The 19,438-nt window shown below is 38.7% G+C and overlaps 1 protein-coding gene across 2 annotated transcripts in view; it reads right to left on the reverse strand.

The window, feature by feature from the left end:
- usp22 (ubiquitin specific peptidase 22) overlaps nt 1–19,438 on the reverse strand; it is a 128,379-nt gene that overhangs the window by 52,816 nt on the left and 56,125 nt on the right. For both annotated transcript variants that reach the window (XM_072559187.1, XM_072559188.1), the window contains exon 2: nt 15,723–15,855. In XM_072559187.1, the coding sequence (XP_072415288.1) occupies nt 15,723–15,855 (133 nt within the window). The remainder of the gene's footprint in view (nt 1–15,722; nt 15,856–19,438) is intronic.

Consider the following 19,438-nt stretch of genomic DNA (forward strand, 5'->3'; position numbering starts at 1 on the left):
TACACTTATGCACAAAAGGGGTAGTGTTTAAAATATCCCAATAATTTCAGTTCAAATGCAAGTTACAACTCAATTGAGTTTCACCAACTAACATGAAGAGTTCAGTCCAAGCAACCAAGAAAAAAACAATTGAAGGGAATGTTAGAGCATATTTTGGACACTGATGTTCACAACTCAGCAGCATGAAATTTAAAATGTTAAATAAAAAGGCAAATATGTGCTTGAGCCTCTTCCCTCCGACTGCAACAACTCCTTCTTCCTTTTCATTCACGGCCCCTGAAAGCAAGTCCTTCTCTAGACTGAGCCATGGCTTACTGAAGGCCAAGAGCTCATGAGCTACTTTCAAAGAAAACATTGACAAGAAAGTTGGAGATTGGTAGTATTCCCTCAACATCCATTCTAATGCCCCTCACTATAAAAGTTACATTGAAATGAAAACAGGGAGTAGGAGACATAGATAAAGGGTTCCAAATGGGAACTTGAGTTTGGCTGCCTTGGTAGCTAAAGGCTAAGAACCACAGTAGGTTTACAATTGGGAATGCTCAAGCAGCCAAAATTAGTACAGGCTACATATCCAAATGTTGCAGATCTCAAAAAAAGATATTGCAGAGACAGTTTTGAGATCTGTGGTTTCACTCTCTCCCTAAAAAGGAGGACAGTTGGTTTTTAAGTCAAGCATTACTTAAGCACACAGCAACATTGCCCCAACTTATGTGGACTAGAAGATAATGGAACTTGGTCCAACTGCAGAAATGATTTGGAGGAGCTGGTATTGGACTGCGGTAAACAAAGTTAAAAATCACAACACCAGGTTATAGTCCAACAGGCTTAATTAGAAGCACTATGTATAATTTCAGTTACATTACACTAAGCTTTTGCTATAAATTGTGTCTTACAATTGTGTACTCCACAAGCACCTGGAGGAGCAGCGCTCTGAAATGTTAGTACTTCTAATTAAACCTGGACTATAACCGGGTGTTGTGCAATTTCCAACTGCAGAAAGACATGGATACTATATAAAGAGAAGCCATTTGCTGAAAGATATGCTACAGGTGAGCAATGGGATAGCTCTTACCCATTTCCTCAACTTCCAGCAGCAAGCAGTGTTTTAAATGGTGGGTATTTAACCATGCTGGTTATTGCAATTTTCAGTAATAAGGATGAAGTGGACTTCCAAGCAAATTGATTTAAATGCATTTTTCCCCACACAGCACCCCATAATTTAACTCCCTCAAACACAGTGGTTTGCACACAAGTAAAGATGGATCCTACAGAAAAAGCTGCTGCTAGCTTGCTAACAGAAGACTAAACAAATCACATTCGGACAGCCCTTTAAAAATGTACATTAAAAAGGTATCCTATACAGGTTTCCTCTCAGGGGCTACTGGAGAAGATTAGAAGCTTGGCTGTAATTTTTGTTTTGAACCTGTCAAGTTTTTGTTGAGGCAAATAGATAGGTGGAAATGAATTTGCAACCATTTCATATTGCTATCATTGATTTGTTGTTAGGCATGGTTCTGTTCTTTTGGGTGAAAGAATCATGGCTCTTGCAGTTTGTCCACAAGTGATCCATTTCTCCTGGGTTGTGGAACAACATTTGCTACCTGAAGACTTTGATCACAAGACCATACCCTAAAGATTCTGAAGTCTAAAGCCATCACAAACCACAGGAAAAAATAGATGGGTTTATCATCTCTATTTGAGAAGAACCGATTTCTGTACAACATTCAAACTTCCAAATTTGAAGACATTAAGTCAGTTTTGGTTAAGCACACAAAGAATAAATGTGAATTTTAAATATCTGGCTTGGTACATCTATTCAAGGGATGATACTCTGCCTGCAGACATTATGTTCTGAAATCATGCTCAAATACACACAAATCCTTCAACTGTGGGGAAATCGTGAGCAGCTATCTTGAGTCACGGTCAATTGTCCAGTAGAAACATGGAATACAGAAAGGAAAACATTTCTCTCCTCAACACTAGTTTGCATTTAATGAAAAAGTAATTAGTATTGAAGCCTATATTTACTAGACCATACATTCATGTATCCAGTTTATTGCATTAGTTAAATGTTACAATCAGAATTGCAAGGATTTGCTGAGTTCAGGTGAAAATGAAGTGCACAACACCCATTCTGGATGTCAATTAATACAGAGCTAAATGATTAGTTTTGCTAACAGAATATTGCAAAGGAGAATGAAGGTCTCCGGTTTGAGACACTACATTTTTGCTAGTTTACTTTATTCATTCTCAAATAATTTTATTGAAAAATGTTTTCCTACAAATACAAAACAATACAATTCAAAGCAATACAAAGAGTGTTAAAACTCAAACCACCCTCATGTATTAATGTAAAATAAACCTATGTAACTACTTAAATAATAATACAGATCAGCAAAACAAAAATTAACTCAACATTGAGAGCATTAATTTTCACATTCAAATGCTTGCAGTTCCCCCTCTCTGGATACTGGACTCAGAGCACAATCATTACAGCTATTTAAAATCCCTTATTAGTGTGGTAGACAAATCTGTGTTCAGGTAGTCCTGAAAGGGCTGCCAAGTCTTATAGAAATTCTCAGTTTTGTAGTGTACTATACTTATAAGAAAATCCAAGGGGATATGCTCCATAACAATCTTACAGCAACGCGACAGGCCCGGGGATTTCCAGACAACCAACCTAACAAGATATTCTTTCTTGCGCAGAAAGTGAGGACGTTGAAGAGTTTCTTATGCACATCTATAGGGAATACTCTGGGCAGGCCAAGAAGAGGACAGATCAGGTTAAGTTTTCCAATAGTTAAGTTATTTTAAAATTGTTCTAGTTTTTATTTAAACATTTAATTAAAATACATTGATTTGCTTAACAGTAGTATGACTAGTTGCATCACAATAACCTTTAAAATTAAGCAAGGTTTAGGTCTGGGCAACCCTCAACACACGGAGGAGTCTGGTCTGGTCCATAAGTTTTAAGCTTCTACTATATTACCATTTATACCAAATCTAGCTATCTTTGCACAAAGAAACCTTTCATCATTAAAATCAGTCAAGCCCTCCACCTGACTGCAAATCTTCACTGCTTTGATCTTAAATTCTTAACCCCACTATTGCCCCCTATTTCCCTCACCAATCCCATCCACCTTTAATTGCTTAAAACTGTAGCATTTCTCAGTAGTGACAAAGATTTAATGTTAACCTGTTTTACCTGCCATGAAACTGCCTAACCTACTAAGTACTTCCAACATTTTGATTTCATGATTTTTGGTATCCCTAACATTTGGCTTTGCTATCACATTTTGGATACATTCAAACTACATCCTCCAAAGTTTATTACCTATTTCTATGCGTACCCAGAAATAAAGTTACTTTTCTGTAGACCAACTTGACTTCTACTTTGCTTATAAAATGTTTCGACTGTTTCCTAGGAAACAAGACTTTTGCACATTACCACAGCAACCATACTGCTAAACGTCAGCATGTGAAGCCTATTTAGGTTCAACTCCAAAATTCCAATGTTGAAGAAATGTTATTCAGCTCATTTAGCAGCTGAACAAAATCGGACCAGATACTTGAACCCACACATTTTCTAAGGAGAAAAAAAGTGCTGTAAAAACTCAAGTTACAGGTGAAATCATGATGTAGAATTTCATGATACATAGTCTGGGATATCCTACCATTCCACATAAACAGATGTGACAGCAACTGCTTGTGCTCAGTGTACACTACATAAAATTGCAAGTTCACTGAATTGCTGGGGTAACAAAGACAGAAAGGCACACAAAGAGGGGAAGAGAAGCAGATGGAATACACCATGTTTTTAAAATATTTGTGTATGAAAGTGCCACTGATTTTTTTTAAAGCTCAGCTTGAGTTATGACTAATGTGAAGCACATAGTTGCTGAACAAGCTCTTCCATTTTGCAATACCCAAAGTAACTGCATTTATTTGCCACTTTGTCTTTCAGCATCTCAAAACGTGATTCACAAAATAACAAATCAGTCTAAGTGTAGGCACTACTGCCATTTGTAAAGGCAAAGACAGCTTTTGCACAGAGCAAGCTGGCATAAAGGAATCAAATCCCCAAAAAAATATAAAACAAAAAGAAAATTTGATTCACATCCTACCTAGTGGTTTTGACATGATCCAGGCAGATACCTCAGTTCAGGACTGTTGGATTCCTCTATTCAGCAAGTGTAGCCTTACAGGAGCAACTTTAAATGTGAGGCCTCACTCACCTTCCCAGGTAGAGGCAAAAGGATCGATCAAATAGGAGGCTGGGGAGGACAGGAGGTCCCAGACCTCTTTGCATCCTTCAACCAACAATACTAAAACACAGTCTACCCTCAAATCTTGGAGTACACTTGTTACTTAAAGGGACTTATACCACTAAATTAGTGCAAGGGACCATGTCTTTTTAATTTTGGATTTGGGACTGAAAATGATAAAACTGAGATTCCACTTTTAGAAGGGGAGGATGCACATCGACACTACTTTGGAAAATATAAGAAAGAAAAAGAATAAAATACACAAATTGATGATTAGATAATTAAGTGATACAAGAGACTTTACTTTTTGGTGAAATAGATGATGTGGCACCATTTGTCAAGTTATCAGGAGGGTTCTGCACAGGTGAGAACACTTAGGTCAGGAGTTCCCTTGTGAGGAGAGTAAAACAGAAGCAAGGAGACCTGCAGAAATTGACTGCAGCAAGCGCTCACCTTCCCCTTTCTCCATAAGGAATTGGCATCTCCAATTTTCTGCCCAAGAGCAGAAAAACTATCCAACCAAGCAACAATTGAACGGTTGACTGATTATCCACACCGTAGCAATATCAAAGAACCAAAAAAGGATCACAAAACCAAAATTCTGTGCTTTGGACTGGTGAACAGAACTAGGTTCTCCTGACTATTATTTTCCCTTAACTTATGATTTGCTTTTGTCAGTTTTATTTTCTCTTGTACACATGTGCAAGACAGTTTTAAAAAAGGGGCAAATGTTTAAAGTACATGAATTAGAAACATTGTTCTTTTACAGTTCTTGTTAAAGTTTAGAACACCACAAAAGGAGAGGGTTTTTTTCATTGTTACCAAGAAACCTGATGTGGTTTGTTTTTATCCTGGGTCAGAGACCAATTGGAATTTTTGTAGTTTATTAACTATTCCCATTTGTGGGGTTGGATTTCAAGCACACTACCTGTCATGACAGTAGGTAATATGGCAGCTAATAAATACCCTTCAAGCTTAATTAATTGATGGTCTGGACTATTCCAGTGCACTGAACAGCACAACATAAATTAAAGCTCTTGTTATTCCAGACAGAGGTAAAATAGGAGGAGAAGTGTTCCATGACAATAGTGGCCAGGATACCAGGTGAATTCTACTCATTCTGCCTAAAATCACCCATCATGCTTGCAAGCAGAAGGAGGATTCTTGCCAGAAAGCAGGTTGGCTTGATGCTCTTAAATATGCTATAACTTCTTCAGAACAGACAAGGGACCCTTTTCTCAATTCTTAAGTCATATGGGCTGAAAATATTTCCTTAGTTTACTTCACTCCATAGATGCGGCCAGATTGGTGAGTTTCTTCAGCAGTGTTTTTATTTCAGATTTCCAGCAGTACCTTTATTTTAATGAAGAATTAGACTTCTGTCTGCAAGACATCACCACTAAATATGCCCTTAGTAACTCTTCCAGGTCCTCCTTCGATCTTTTAACAGTTTATAAAAAGGAAGTTCATAGACAAAAATCAGCTTAACCAAATTTAAACTGTTCTGTTGTAATAGCAACAGAAGAGCACTTGAGAACGTACATTCAGACACACAAAAAGGATTCAACATTGTACAAGCTAACAGCAGCTGCTGAAAACATGTTCTGATTTGTCTGCTTCAAAACAAAAAGGAAACAGGTACAAAAATCTACTGAATACGAGCACTCTGCTTGCACCCCCCCTAATAAATTTTCAAAGCAACAGGGCACCATCCGATATACTTACTGTATTGTTATAACGTGCAGTGTTTACTGTGTGAAGTGACAAATGAGGATTTTATACTTATAGCAGTATCTTGGATAATTATTTGTTTCTTAAATTTTGTAATCAGTTAGTCTTGATAAAATGGGAAAATCCAAGATGGATCTCCAGTTTCAGCAGCACACTCCCTTGGGAGTGCTTCATAAGGGAACCATTCCTTAAGTTGCTGCCCTTCTATGAAAAGTTGCAAGGATTGATTGATCATTGCACCAGATTGTTTAAACTACACTGGATTTTAGTTTTATGAAGTTGAAGGTGTGTACTGTACCTTTAAGAGAAACAGAATGTGGTTCTGAATGGAGACCTTGTGTGTATATGACTACCTGACAGTCCCAACTGGGGAACTGAAAAAGTAATATTTGACTGTGAAAGGGATACCAGAGTTGTCAAAACAGCAACCAATTCAAATTTAACCAGTTTAAGTTATACCCCAGGATACTAAGACCCAATCTAGTTTGAATTTTTTTTGCCAACATCAAACCAATGAGATGATCCGATGTTGAGGGCCTAAAAAATGCGGACATTTTGAAAATTGGAACGTGCGTGCATCTGCCACTGAGACAAATGCATGGAGAGCTAACATCTTGCTCTAAGAAATTAGGAAACATTCTGTATCAAAGAGATTTTTTTCTGTATGAAAAACACTCAGTAAAAAGATAAACCCCCAGGGAGACCCGCAGCTGGAAGAGTGAAGTCACAGAAGACAACAGCAGCTATGTGATTTGGAAATTAAGTTGATGTAATTTTAATAAGTGTCTGTCTTTTTAGAACAGCATATTAGCATCATAGATGTACAGCACAGAAACAGACCCTTCGGTCTAACCCGTCCACGCCGGCCAGATATCCCAACCTAATCTATCCCATCTGCCAGCACCCAGCCCATAGCCCTCCAAACCCTTCCTATTCATATACCCATCCAAATGCCTTTTAAATGTTGCAATTGTACCAGCCTCCACCACATCCTCTGGCAGCTCATTCCATACATGTACCACCCTCTGCGTGAAGTTGCCCCTTAGGTCTCTTTTATATTGTTACCCTCTCACCTTAAACCTACGCCCTACCTTCTGGACTCCCAGACCCCAGAGAAAAGACTTTGCCTATTTATCCTATTCATGCCCCTCAATTTTGTAAATCTCTATAAGGCCACCCCTCAGCCTTCGACGCTCCAGGGAAAAACAGCCCCAGCCTATTCAGCCTCTCCCTGTAGCTCAGATCCTCCAACCCTGGCAACATCCTTGTAAATCTTTTCTGAACCCTTTCAAGTTTTACAACATCTTTCCGATTGGAAGGAGACCAGAATTGCATGCAATATTCCAACAGTGGCCTAACCAATGTCCTGTACATGACCTCCCAACTCCTGTACTCAGTACTCTGACCAATAAAAGCAAGAATATCAAACGCCTTCTTCACTAATCTATCTCCACTTTCAAGGAGCTGTGAACCTGCACTCCAAGGAGGCAGATAGTAAGCAATTAAGAGAAAGGGGAACTTAGTTGTGATTAGTTGTTGTTTAAGTGTTCACTTTTAGAGTTAAGCAATAAATTGATATTATTTTCTTTAAATAGTGGAATTTGGAAGCTCTGTCACTCATTTTAACACAGATTATGAGAACAGACGAGCTTTTCCAAGCGTTTGGGTTTAAGTAACAGAGGGATTCACCTCAGTGTTGTAGCATTAATGATATACAGCAGCAGTGCTGTTCGTGCATTGGAAAAAGTTATTAGTGCAATCTATAAAAAAAGCATACAATGGTCCAGCATTAAGGAACAAGACCAGTGAAAGCAAAAATGTTGAGAGAATATAACTTCAAAACAATGATTCTCACTTACGTATAAACCCATATATGATGTGCTAATCCATACACACCATTCATGAGGAGCTCATTTGTCACGTTATGCTTCACTGTTACCAAATCCTTCAACTGGCACATTCACGAGAGAATGCAGGCATCTGAGGAGACAGCTCAAAGTATCTGAGATAATTTCTTTAAGTTTCCAGTTAATTTTTCAGATGGTATTTGACAGACATTCTGAAGGGGCAAACAGAGGAAAATGTTCTCCCAACTTTGAGAATGAATTTAGGGGCACTAGAACTAAGATACCTAATAGGTAATGAACAATATCTACAGTATTCACTATCGTGAGTGAACTCTGTAGCACTGAAATGCCAAAAGTTGCCCCCAATAACACCAAGAATTTTGATTAGGCGAGGGGGTGGGTGGGGGGTGGGGGAGATGGGGGGCAAATGTTGATTCTCCAGCTCCTCTGATGCTGCCCGAAATGCTGTGCTTTTCCAGCACCATATTCTCGACTGATCTCCAGTCCTCACTTTCTCCCAACTGTTTCTTATAGTCAGAGACTATCAAAGAATCAAGTCTAAGTACATTTGCAGATTAAAAGATAATTGGTAAAAGCAACAAGGGGAAGATAAAATCTATTTATTTAAAATTATTAATCACAGCACTGATCTACAATGCACTGAAAGGATGACTGAAGCAGACTCAAATTTCCAAAAAAAAAGTAATTGGATAAATACAAACATTTATAGGAATAATAGAGGTCAATTTAACACATTTGTAATTTAAAATTCTCAAATGTAAATTGGCCTTATAGCATGGCTCAAACCACTTGTTACTCAATCTTACATCAAGAGATTCAAAAATAAACACCATGTTTGACAGCTTCAATACTAAGTTAAATCTTCAGTTATCTTAGAAATGCAATTATTTGTCAGAAGTAAACAAGGAACAAGATTAGTCTAGAACCCTGCAGTTGAACTTCCAGATATTTCAAATTGATGTGCATTCTCAATTCATACCAAGGTTAGGCTTCATTGTCAGTTCTGCAAAGCACAATACTCCCTAACTCCGTAGCTTTAAAGAAACAAGGTGAATAATGACGGCACCAAGTTTAGTCTAATGGGTTTATTTGAAACCACATGCTTTTGGAGCCTCACTCCTCCTTCAGGTGCTAGTGAGGGGGCAAGAAACAGAATAAAAAAGGTACAGAACATTGAACATAAGGTACGCACCATACCACTTAGTTTTTTTGCACAGACAATGGGCAAACTTTATATTGTCCCAGAAGGGAGCTTGGAGTCAGAAGTTATTTAATCATACAGGAATTGCCACGAGCAGGGACCACCCCCATAACCAACAGAAGGAATACTTCCTCACTGCCATCTTAAATGGGAGACATCCGATTCAATAATTGCGCCCCAATTCTAAATTCCACCAGGGGAGCCAAGCCACAAGGTGGCTTCTAATTTTTAATAAACTCCAACTACACAAGGCAAATACCTGACCCAAGGAATCACTGAACTACATCCAACACACATATATCCTTTGTTACACAAAGCAGTACACAATACTTTAGGGCGTAGGTTTGCTCGTTGAGCTGTAGGTTTGATATCCAGACGTTTCATTACCTGGCTAGGTAACATCATCAGTGGCGACCTCCAAGTGAGGCGAAGCTGTTGTCCCCTGCTTTCTATTTATATGTTTGTCCTGGATGGGGTTCCTGGGGATTGTGGTGATGTCATTGCCTGTTCGTTTTCTGAGGGGTTGAGAGATGGCATCTAGATCTAGGTGCTTGTTAAATGGCATTGCGGTTGGAGTGCCAGGCCTCTAGGAATTCTCTGGCATGTCTTTGCTTAGCCTGTCCCAGGATAGATGTGTTGTCCCAGTCGAAATGGCGGTTTTTTTTCATCCATGTGTAGGGCTACGAGGGAGAGGGGGTCATGTCTTTGTGGCTAGCTGGTGCTCATGTATCCTGGTGGCTAACTTTCTTCCTGTTTGTCCTACGTAGTGTTTGTGGCAGCCAGACTACGGAGACCTCTCGGAATCCTAGTAGCACACAAACCCACCAACACTCAAACAAAAACTAACTTAACAGACTCAGTACAACCCATGGACAAAACCAACGTCATCTACAAAACTCCATGCAAGGAATGCAATTCCATGCAGGCTAAGCAAAGACATGCCAGAGAATTCCTAGAGGCCTGGCACTCCAACCACAACACCATTAACAAACACAGATCAGCCCCTCAGAAAACAAACAGGAAATGACATCACCACAAACCCCAGGAACCCCATCCAGGACAAACATATAAATAGAATGCAGGAGACAACAGCTTCGCTTCACTGGAGGTCACCACTGATGTTACCTATCTGGATTAGTAGTGCTGGAAGAGCACAGCAGTTCAGGCAGCATCCAAGTAGCTTCGAAATCGCCAGGCAATGAAACGTCTGGATATCAAACCTACAGCTCAGCGAGCAAACCTACACCCTAAACCCCAACCTGAGCTACAAACCTTGCGAGTACACAATACTCTAGATAATGGTCTAGTACAACCGTACACAGGAAATTGCTAAGATTTATCTGCAATACAAGCTGACACTTCATTTGATTTCTTACTTACTTGTTGTGCTTGCATGTTAGCGAAATGAATTATAGTGAAGAAGCATACTCAGATGGGTCTCTACTACAGCATTGTCACTTTTACATTGCTTTCCTATTCATATTGCAAATGAACAATTTCACATTTCCACCATCATGCTCTATCAAGCAAGTATTAGTCCAAGATTTTAAAAGGTGCAGTCCTCACAATTTGCTTTCCTACTTCTGAATCATCAGATCTGGTTACAATATCATCCCCTTCATTGCAGTTATTAGCATAACTTTAAAATAATGAAGGTTGCAGCATGGATCCCTGCAGCGACACACACACACACCCCTATCACATTAGCTAGATCTTCTTCCTTGCTAACATTCGGCCCTTATCTGCTGCAGTAAGCTTTTGTGGCACCTTACTGAATCCTTTTGGAAGCCAAACAAACATCTACTGGTTCCCTTCTTTGCCTCCTCTAAGTCTCTCAAACACAGTTTTCCCTTTTGCAAACCCATATTGACCTCTGATTGCATTATGCTTTGGTAAACATTATCCTTTCAGTTTCCTAATGGATGACAGCACTACCCCAGTTTTCGAAGTTAGGCTAATAGGCCTGAGGTTACCTGTGTTTTTTCCCCACCCCCTCATTTCCTGAATCAGAACATTAAGTCTGTGGTTTACCTGTTAACTGGGGCCTTTTCAGATCCTAGGGAATTTTGGAAGATTACAGCCAATGCATCCACTATCACTGCAGTAACTTATCTGAAGACTTCCAGTTAGCAAGCCATCCAGTAAAGTGAACTATCAACATTCAACCCATTGAAGTCATAGAGTCAGAGACGTACAGCATGGAAACAGACCCTTCGGTCCAACCAGTCCATGCTGACCAGATATCCCAGCCCAATCTAGTCCCACCTGCCAGCACCTGGCCCATATCCCTCCAAACCCTTCCTATTCATATACCCATCCAAATGCCTCTTAAATGTTGCAATTGTACCAGCCTCCACCACATCCTCTGGCAGCTCATTCCATACATATACCACCCTCTGCGTGAAAAAGTTGCCCCTTAGGTCTCTTTTATATCTTTCCCTAAAACCTATGCCCTCTAGTTCTAGACTCCCTGACCCCAGCGAAAAGACTTTGTCTATTTATCCTATCCATACCCCTTAATTTTGTAAACCTCTATAAGGCCACCCCTCAGCCTCCGACGCTCCAGGGAAAACAGCCCCAGCCTGTAGCTCAAATCCTCCAACCCTGGCAACATCTTTGTAAATCTTTTCTGAACCCTTTCAAATTTCACAACATCTTTCCGATTGGAAGGAGACCAGAAATGCATGCAATATTCCAGCAGTGGCCTAACCAATGTCCTGTACAGCTGCAACATGACCTCCCAACTCCTGTACTCCATACTCTGACCAATAAAGGAAAGCATACCAAATGCCTTCTTCACTATCCTATCTACCTGCGACTCCACTTTCAAGGAGCTATGAACCTGCAGTCCAAGGTCCTTTTGTTCAGCAACGCTCCTGAGGACCTTAGCATTAAGTGTATAAGTCCTGCTAAGATTTGCTTTCCCAAAATGCAGCACCTCCCATTTATCTGAATTAAACTCCATCTGCCACTTCTCAGCCCATTGGCCCATCTGGTCCAGATCCTGTTGTAATCTAAGGTAACCCTCTTCCCTGTCCACTACACCTCCAATTTTGGTGTCATCTGCAAACTTACTAACTGTACCTCTTATGCTCGCATCTAAATCATTTATGTAAATGACAAAAAGTAGAGGACCCAGCACCGACCCTTGAGGCACTCCACTGGTCACAGGCCTCCAGTCTGAAAAACAACCCTCCACCACCACCCTCTGTCTTCTACCTTTGAGCCAGTTCTGTACCCAAATTGCTAGTTCTCCATGTATTCCACAAGATCTAACCTTGCTAATCAGTCTCCCATGGGGAACCTTTTTCTAGAATGAATTACTCCCCCACCTTTTCGTTTTTATTTTCTTCCCATTATTACAGTGCTGTTACTGTCTTGCATCAAGATGACAAGAAAAATATTTCTTCAGATTTTCTGCCATGTTCTAATTTCTCATCATTAAGAGAGTCACAGCATACAAACAGTTCATTCAGCCTATCTTGTCTAAGCTGACCAACAAATACCAAATCTAATCGAATGCACAGTTGCTAAACTTCAGGCACTGCAGACATGACAAAAACTGAATGGGCTCGTGAACTGCAGCAAAAAAAAAAAAAAAGATTTAGCACAAATCAGCTCTGAATAGAATCAAATCACTCAGTACAGACACAGTAGGCCCAAAGATCTGTTCCTGCACTGTACTATTCTATGTTCAATGTATACCAATCTCATTTACCTGCACTTGGTCCATAGCCTACTATATCCTGGCATTTTAAGTGCTCCTCCAGATGCTTTTCAAAAAATGTTGAGAACCTGCTGCCAAATCCCTTTGAAGTAACATGCTCCATATTTCTAAAACCTTTTGGGTAGAAAATTTCTCTCCAATCCCCTTGAAACCACTTGCTCATCTTTCTAAAAGAAAACCTCTGCCCTCTGGTCTTAGATACATCTGCCACTGAAGAAAAAAAAAGTGAAAAAAAAAAGACTCCTGATCGTCTCAGTCCATGTGTCTCAATTTTGTACAATTCAAATAAGATCCCTTCTCAGCCCCCTCTGTTCAAAAGGAAAAAACCCCAGCCTATCCAGTTCTGCTCATAACTGAGACTTGGCACCCTCTCTCACACAATTACATCTTTCTGGTTGCTGCACTAATCAGAACGGCGCACAGCTTTCCATTCACAGCCTAACGAATGTTTTATAAAAATTGAAACAAGAGTGCCTTGATGCTATATTCTACAAGGAGAAAGTGAGGACTGCAGATGCTGGAGATCAGAGCCGAAAATGTGTTGCTGGTCAAGCGCAGGTCAGGCAGCATCCAAGGAGGAGAATCAATGTTTCGGGCATGAGCCCTTCTTCAGGAATCCTGAAGGAGGGCTCATGCCCGAAACTTTTGATTCTCCTGCTCCTTGGATGCTGCCTACCTGCTGCGCTTTTCCAGCAACACTTGACTAAATTCTACAACTCAGCTAACAAAGGCAAAATTCCCACAAACCTTCTTCACTACTGTCTAATTGTGCAGACATTTTTTCAGGAATATGAACTTGTACATCAAGATCTTTGTTCCTCAGCACTGCCTAAAGACCTATCATTCATTGTGCATCTCCTGCCTTTATTATACCTCCCAAAAGGCATCACCTCACACTTGGAGATTAAATTCCATTTGCCACTGCTCTGTCCAGTTTATCAGCTCATCAATATCAGACTGAAGCCAGAGACCATCTTCTTCACTATTAATACCAGCAAGTTTTCATGTCAACTGCCAGTTCATCCTCCAAAGGGACCAACTTTTATTCTGGCTGCTCTCTCCCTCCTTCAACATGAACTCTGCCTGGTTTTACAGTGCTTGCTAAGTTACATTTATCTCCATTTTGCCTTTATTAATTCTTGAATTTTTTTGGCCAGTTTTTAAAGTTTTACCAATCTTTGCAACATTGTTTTTTTTTAAACTTTCAAATCAAATTCCTTTGTTTATTCTTCAGTTTCTCTTCTCGAAGATTATTTATTTCAGCTATGAAGCAGCCCTTCAGTGTTGGGCAATACTATCAACCTATCTTTTAACAAATTTTTCAAGTCCACTTTAGACAGTCTTGCCTAAATAGTTCAGTGATTGCCATTTATTTAGGAATAATACGCTAGCTTCCTGTTCAAGTTTGTCACTGTCAAACTGAAAGTGAAATTGCCATTTTATAACCACTGAACCTTTGAGGTTAATCCTGTCTATCACAGAAGCAGATCTAAAATATTATTCCCCAGTTGAATATACAATATTGTCTCAAACTATTCAAAATTAATCAACTATTGATAGAATGTAATGGAGAGGAATATCAAAATAAATTAGTTGCAGAGATGCAGGGTTAAAGTTTGAAAAATGATACCAAAAAAAAGGAGGCAGTTAAATCATCAAGCGTAAATTTTCCAAAAATACTCTGAAATGAAGGAGCAGAAAAGACTGCAATAAAATCATAAGTTTGTTTTACTCTAGTTGTGGATAACCTCAGAGTTCATCAGGCAGGGAAAAATTAGTGAACATTTACTCATTTGCCCAAGCATCCCAAATGTATCGGACTTGTTTCTGAAAGAATCACAAAAAAAAAAGGATATGAAGTCAGACAGGCAAGAAAGAGCATAGTGAAAATTACTTGGAATTAGAGGGAACGAAACTTTATAGTTATGAAACAATATTTTAAACATATGTATTTATCAACAGATGAGGCCAGAATCAGGATCACAAAAACAGAGTTCAGAATTTTTCTTACTAAAGGATCACTCAAATATGAAATGCTACACTACAAATGGCTATCAAGACATAAATCCGCCAACCAAAATTATTTTCAAAGAACATAAAAGAATACAGGATAAAGTAAATGTTCAGGTGGCAAAAAAAGCTTCCAGCAAGCAGGGAAGAAATTACCAGTTATAATACAGGCAATACCTTAATTGAGTGGTTGTTTTAAGGGGTCATGTATTTCAACATTCACAGTTTGGCTGTACAGATATATAGAAGATTGCTAAAACAAAATCTTGAACATTGTGATTCAATTCTGATATTCAACCCAATCTTTTTGTCATTGCTGTAATTTTCTATATCTTTCATTTTCATTGACCCATTTATGAAACAGCTTCTGAATGAGTCAGTAGTAGCAAAGAGGGTATATGGTCAAGCTGCAAACTTGAACTATTGTCTACAGGCGCTTCTTATTCTTTCAGATATACCTTTTTTTTTAAGACATACCTCAGAGACAGAGTCTGAGGAGCAGGAGAATTGACATCTCAGGCATAAACCCTTCATCAGGAAGGGCTTATGCCCGAAATGTCTATTCTCCTGCTCCTCGGATACTGCCTGTGTTTTTCCAGGCCCACACTTTTTGACTGATCTCCAGCATCTGCAGTCCTCACTTTCTCCATAACTCAGTCATCCTGTTTCCTGAACACATTCTCAAGAGACAGTGATAAATTCATCTTTAGCATTGTTAATCGTTTTCAATTAGTTGTTCAAAAAAAAACACGTCAAGCTACATATTAAAAGAAACTTACAAATATAGCAATATTGTTTGTTTCAAGTAGGAATTGATCTAGTTAGAGCTAACAGTTCATAGCAGTAACTGCTATAAAGTTACCACTTCTAATAAAGCCATCTTTAACAAAAACAGGAATGGCACTTGAGAATCTCACCTAAGTTGTGGCGCTTGGACTTTGCGTGCTCGTGAATGTGTTTCTTGGTGAAACAACCAAAAAAGACACAATAAAGGCAGGAATGAAGTCGATTGAGGTGAGCGCCACACATGTGGCAAATGCAGGATTTTGCCTGAAAGAAAGAAACAAACATGTCAGAATAATCAAAGACAGACCACTGGACTATTTCAGACAGGCAACCTACAAATCTCATTTTATCGTGCGCTTTGAGACAAATTTCAAAGCCCAAGTAAAACTGCAATAACTACCAATTTTTAAAAAAATTATTCAGCAAATAGGTTGGAGTAATCCATTAACATTGCGGCTTTTGAATATGACTTTTAATGTGTATAAATTAGAAAATATATATAGGACTATAAACTACACAAATACAGATTCAGGCTCAAAAACCAGGAGCCGAATTGTTCTAGTGAAAAAAGCTGGAAAAACAAAACACATGAAAGAGAATTTTGATTCCCAGTTGAACAATGACATCAGAAAAGGTATTGGAAAATGTTAAAGATAAATTGGTAAATTTTAAAAGAGGGGCTAGCCTCAGGAAAATTGATATCAGAATTACATCCAGTGCCATGTGCTGGCATAATTAAGAACTGGATGGGATTTCAGCTTGAAGCTTCATGAGATGGTGCAAAATGGAGGAAGGAATATACAATTGTGGAGCACCCAAGCAGAAATAATACACTCAAAAGACTGGGTAAATAGGACAGGATATAGGGGAGGGAGAGAAAAAAAAAAGTCAGATGTGAAGAGGAAGCACTTTTCTTGCAAATTGAGTGAAGTGATACATTAGAAATCAAAGGCCTAAAAAGGAGAAACAATTCAACCAAAGATTGATATTCAGGGTATATAGTCAAAAGGACAGATGGAAGAAACACTTCTCTCTGCCCACATCATAGCTTGCATCAAGTTCCTTCCACCCATCTCTGAACTTTCTGATCAATATGGTCTTCTGGTGCAGTAACCCCTCCAAGTTACCAGTTCCCTCCAAAAGCCTGCCTTTCCTTTTCTTTTCCAAAGCTTCCTTTGACCCATAACCCTGAATAATCTCTGCACGTCTCCAATTCTGTCTCTTGTAAATACCAGATTTAAGTCACACCCCATTTACAACCAAATGTTTCAGTTGCCAAGGACCAAATGCTCTTTAATCCCCTCACTACCTGTGTTATGGCATTCCTTAAAGCTTAATTATTTAAACAAGATTTTGGTCATTTATTCCAATAGTTTAGTAATAACTCTGCAAAGCTGAGTTGATTATATAAATGCAAGAAGGTTTTAAGCTGACAGTAAATCATCAAGGAGGGAATGCCTAGCCACACCAAAAGATGAAAAAACCATTAGAGTTAAAGAACAGAAAAAAGAACAAGACACCGGGAATAATACTGTATTGAAATCCTGATTGATCAAGAAAGAACTAAATGCATGTTGATAAAGGAGGCCTTCAAGAAAATGACAACACTGGGGAGATCATAACTCAGCCAGTGGAGTAAAGTGAAAAAAAGTGAATACAAACATTTTCTTTGATCCAAAAGTCCAATAAAAGGAAGCTCGGAAATGCTTTTAAAGCAAAAGAAGTGCCTGCAATATCTATAATTGCCTTCAAGATAACTTGGAAAAAGGAATTGCAACAACATGCATAAACTGTCACATTCTTGGTTAGGAAGTAATCAGCACAAGACCTGGCAACTCATGACCTGAGAGCAATATCAAGGAGAGAGATATATAAACAAAACTGTGGCTAGGCACAAATGAGAGGTACAACAAAGCAAGCTTTAGAGACAGCAAGCAAATCATTGATGCAGGAGCTCTTCAAGACAATATGTACACATCGTAGAAAAGTCTAAAGCCAGAAAGTGGTGTAATAACTCATTAAAAAGTCGGGTGCTGATAGAAGTGTTACGATTTAAAATCAGTTGAAAACTAAATCTAGAGAATTACACCATCAGGACTTTCGAGATCAGCGGAAGAATAAAAGAATGCTTTGTTGATAAATCATACCTGAAAAATCATCCACTAAAGATCAGCACATTGCAGAACCTTGCATAGCCAGGGAATATATATTTCAAGTTCTCAATTGGGTCAATTATTTAAAAACTTACTTTTTAAAAAAAACTTAAAAGTATAACTTGCCTGTTAATTGGTTAATTTATACAGATTGATTTCTGTTAAAGTGAAATCTTGTTTATAAATTTCCTGGTTTTGGAATCACTCAATAAGTGTGGTTATTTTGATTTAGTTTCCCTACAGAGACCAACAACTCCAAGCCATTTTCAACTCCTCATTGCTTAGCTTTAAACTATGAGCCAAAAACAGAGTTGCAGTATAGAATTAACCATTATTAAACCACATTCAGTAACAGACTAGAAGGGGATAAGATAAAAATTACAAACCAATCTAAAGAAAGCCACTTTCATGGTGTAAAAGTAGGTTAAAGTTGGAGGAACTGATGCAAAAAGTCAATGGTTACAGAGCAAATTTAGAACCTCTGTACCAATGAGGTAGGGGGAAGGAAAAAAACATTTCAGGCAATGCAACAAATGGTTTTCAACATTTTACAGCATTAAACTAAAGAAAATTTTACAATGCATTGAGAATGAACAAGGGTTAAGAAAAAACTCAAAAATCATAAGAAATAACCAGAGCTTTATTTCACAAAAGTACATCAAGATCATGTCTCATGCTTAGATACTACTATAACTGAGGCTGCAAAGAATTTAAAATGGCAGAAAAAAACTAGGAAATGAAAGGAACACTAGAGATGAGCAATTGAGATATGTTTCAATCAGAGGATTGAGTCAGTCAGTTATCACTACCATGGCCAGCATTTGCTGCCCACCCTGAATTGCTCTTGAACTAAGTGGCCTTCCACACTATTTAAAAGTCAGCCACATGGCTGTGGTTCTGTAATTACACGTGGGCCCAAATTGATAAGGATTGCAGCTTTCCTTCCCTAAAAACACACAAAAGTTGGACAGAAAGCAAGCCAAGGTTTCAAATTGAGAACTTTTCAGAGCTCTGAAGAGGAGTCATCTAGACTGGAAACATTAGCTTGCTTTCTCTCCACAGCAGTTCATGAAGCACCCATGATCTCAGCATTTTGTTTTCAATACAAATCCCAACATCTGCAGTAATGTGCTCCTTCCTAGCAAACAAGATGGGTTTTACAACAAGAATTGATAATGGTGACCATGTCAATGATCACTCACTCAATGACTAACTTTCAATTCCCAATTTAAAATTTAATTTGAATTTCACCAGCCATGATAGGATTTGAACAAGATGTTCCCAGAGAGTTATCCTTGACCTCTGAATTACCAACATTAACACTACATACAACAGGAAACTACAAGAGAAAGCAGAAGTTCTGAAGAAATTTTACAGAAGGGCAAATTCCAGCTCAGATGATGACCAATTGTGAAAATTAACATAGGATGCAATGGTGATACACTAGTGCAAAAACCCACAAGAGCTATATTGATTTTAGACAGAAAAAATTAACAGATGCTTGCAACACCTGGGGAAAAAAGGTCAAAAAGTTTCTTTGCATTTTCAATACAGATTTTAATTCTGGTACAGCATAATTTCTACTTGATGAATCAAATTCATTTATAGTGCCTACATCGATTTTCCTGAAGCAATAGACAAGGTCCTTCACGATCAGGTCTAGAAGATAAAGTCGCATACAATCCAGTGAGTTA

Source organism: Chiloscyllium punctatum, chromosome 40 (genome assembly GCF_047496795.1).
Source record: "Chiloscyllium punctatum isolate Juve2018m chromosome 40, sChiPun1.3, whole genome shotgun sequence".
NCBI classification, from domain to species: Eukaryota; Metazoa; Chordata; class Chondrichthyes; order Orectolobiformes; family Hemiscylliidae; genus Chiloscyllium; species Chiloscyllium punctatum.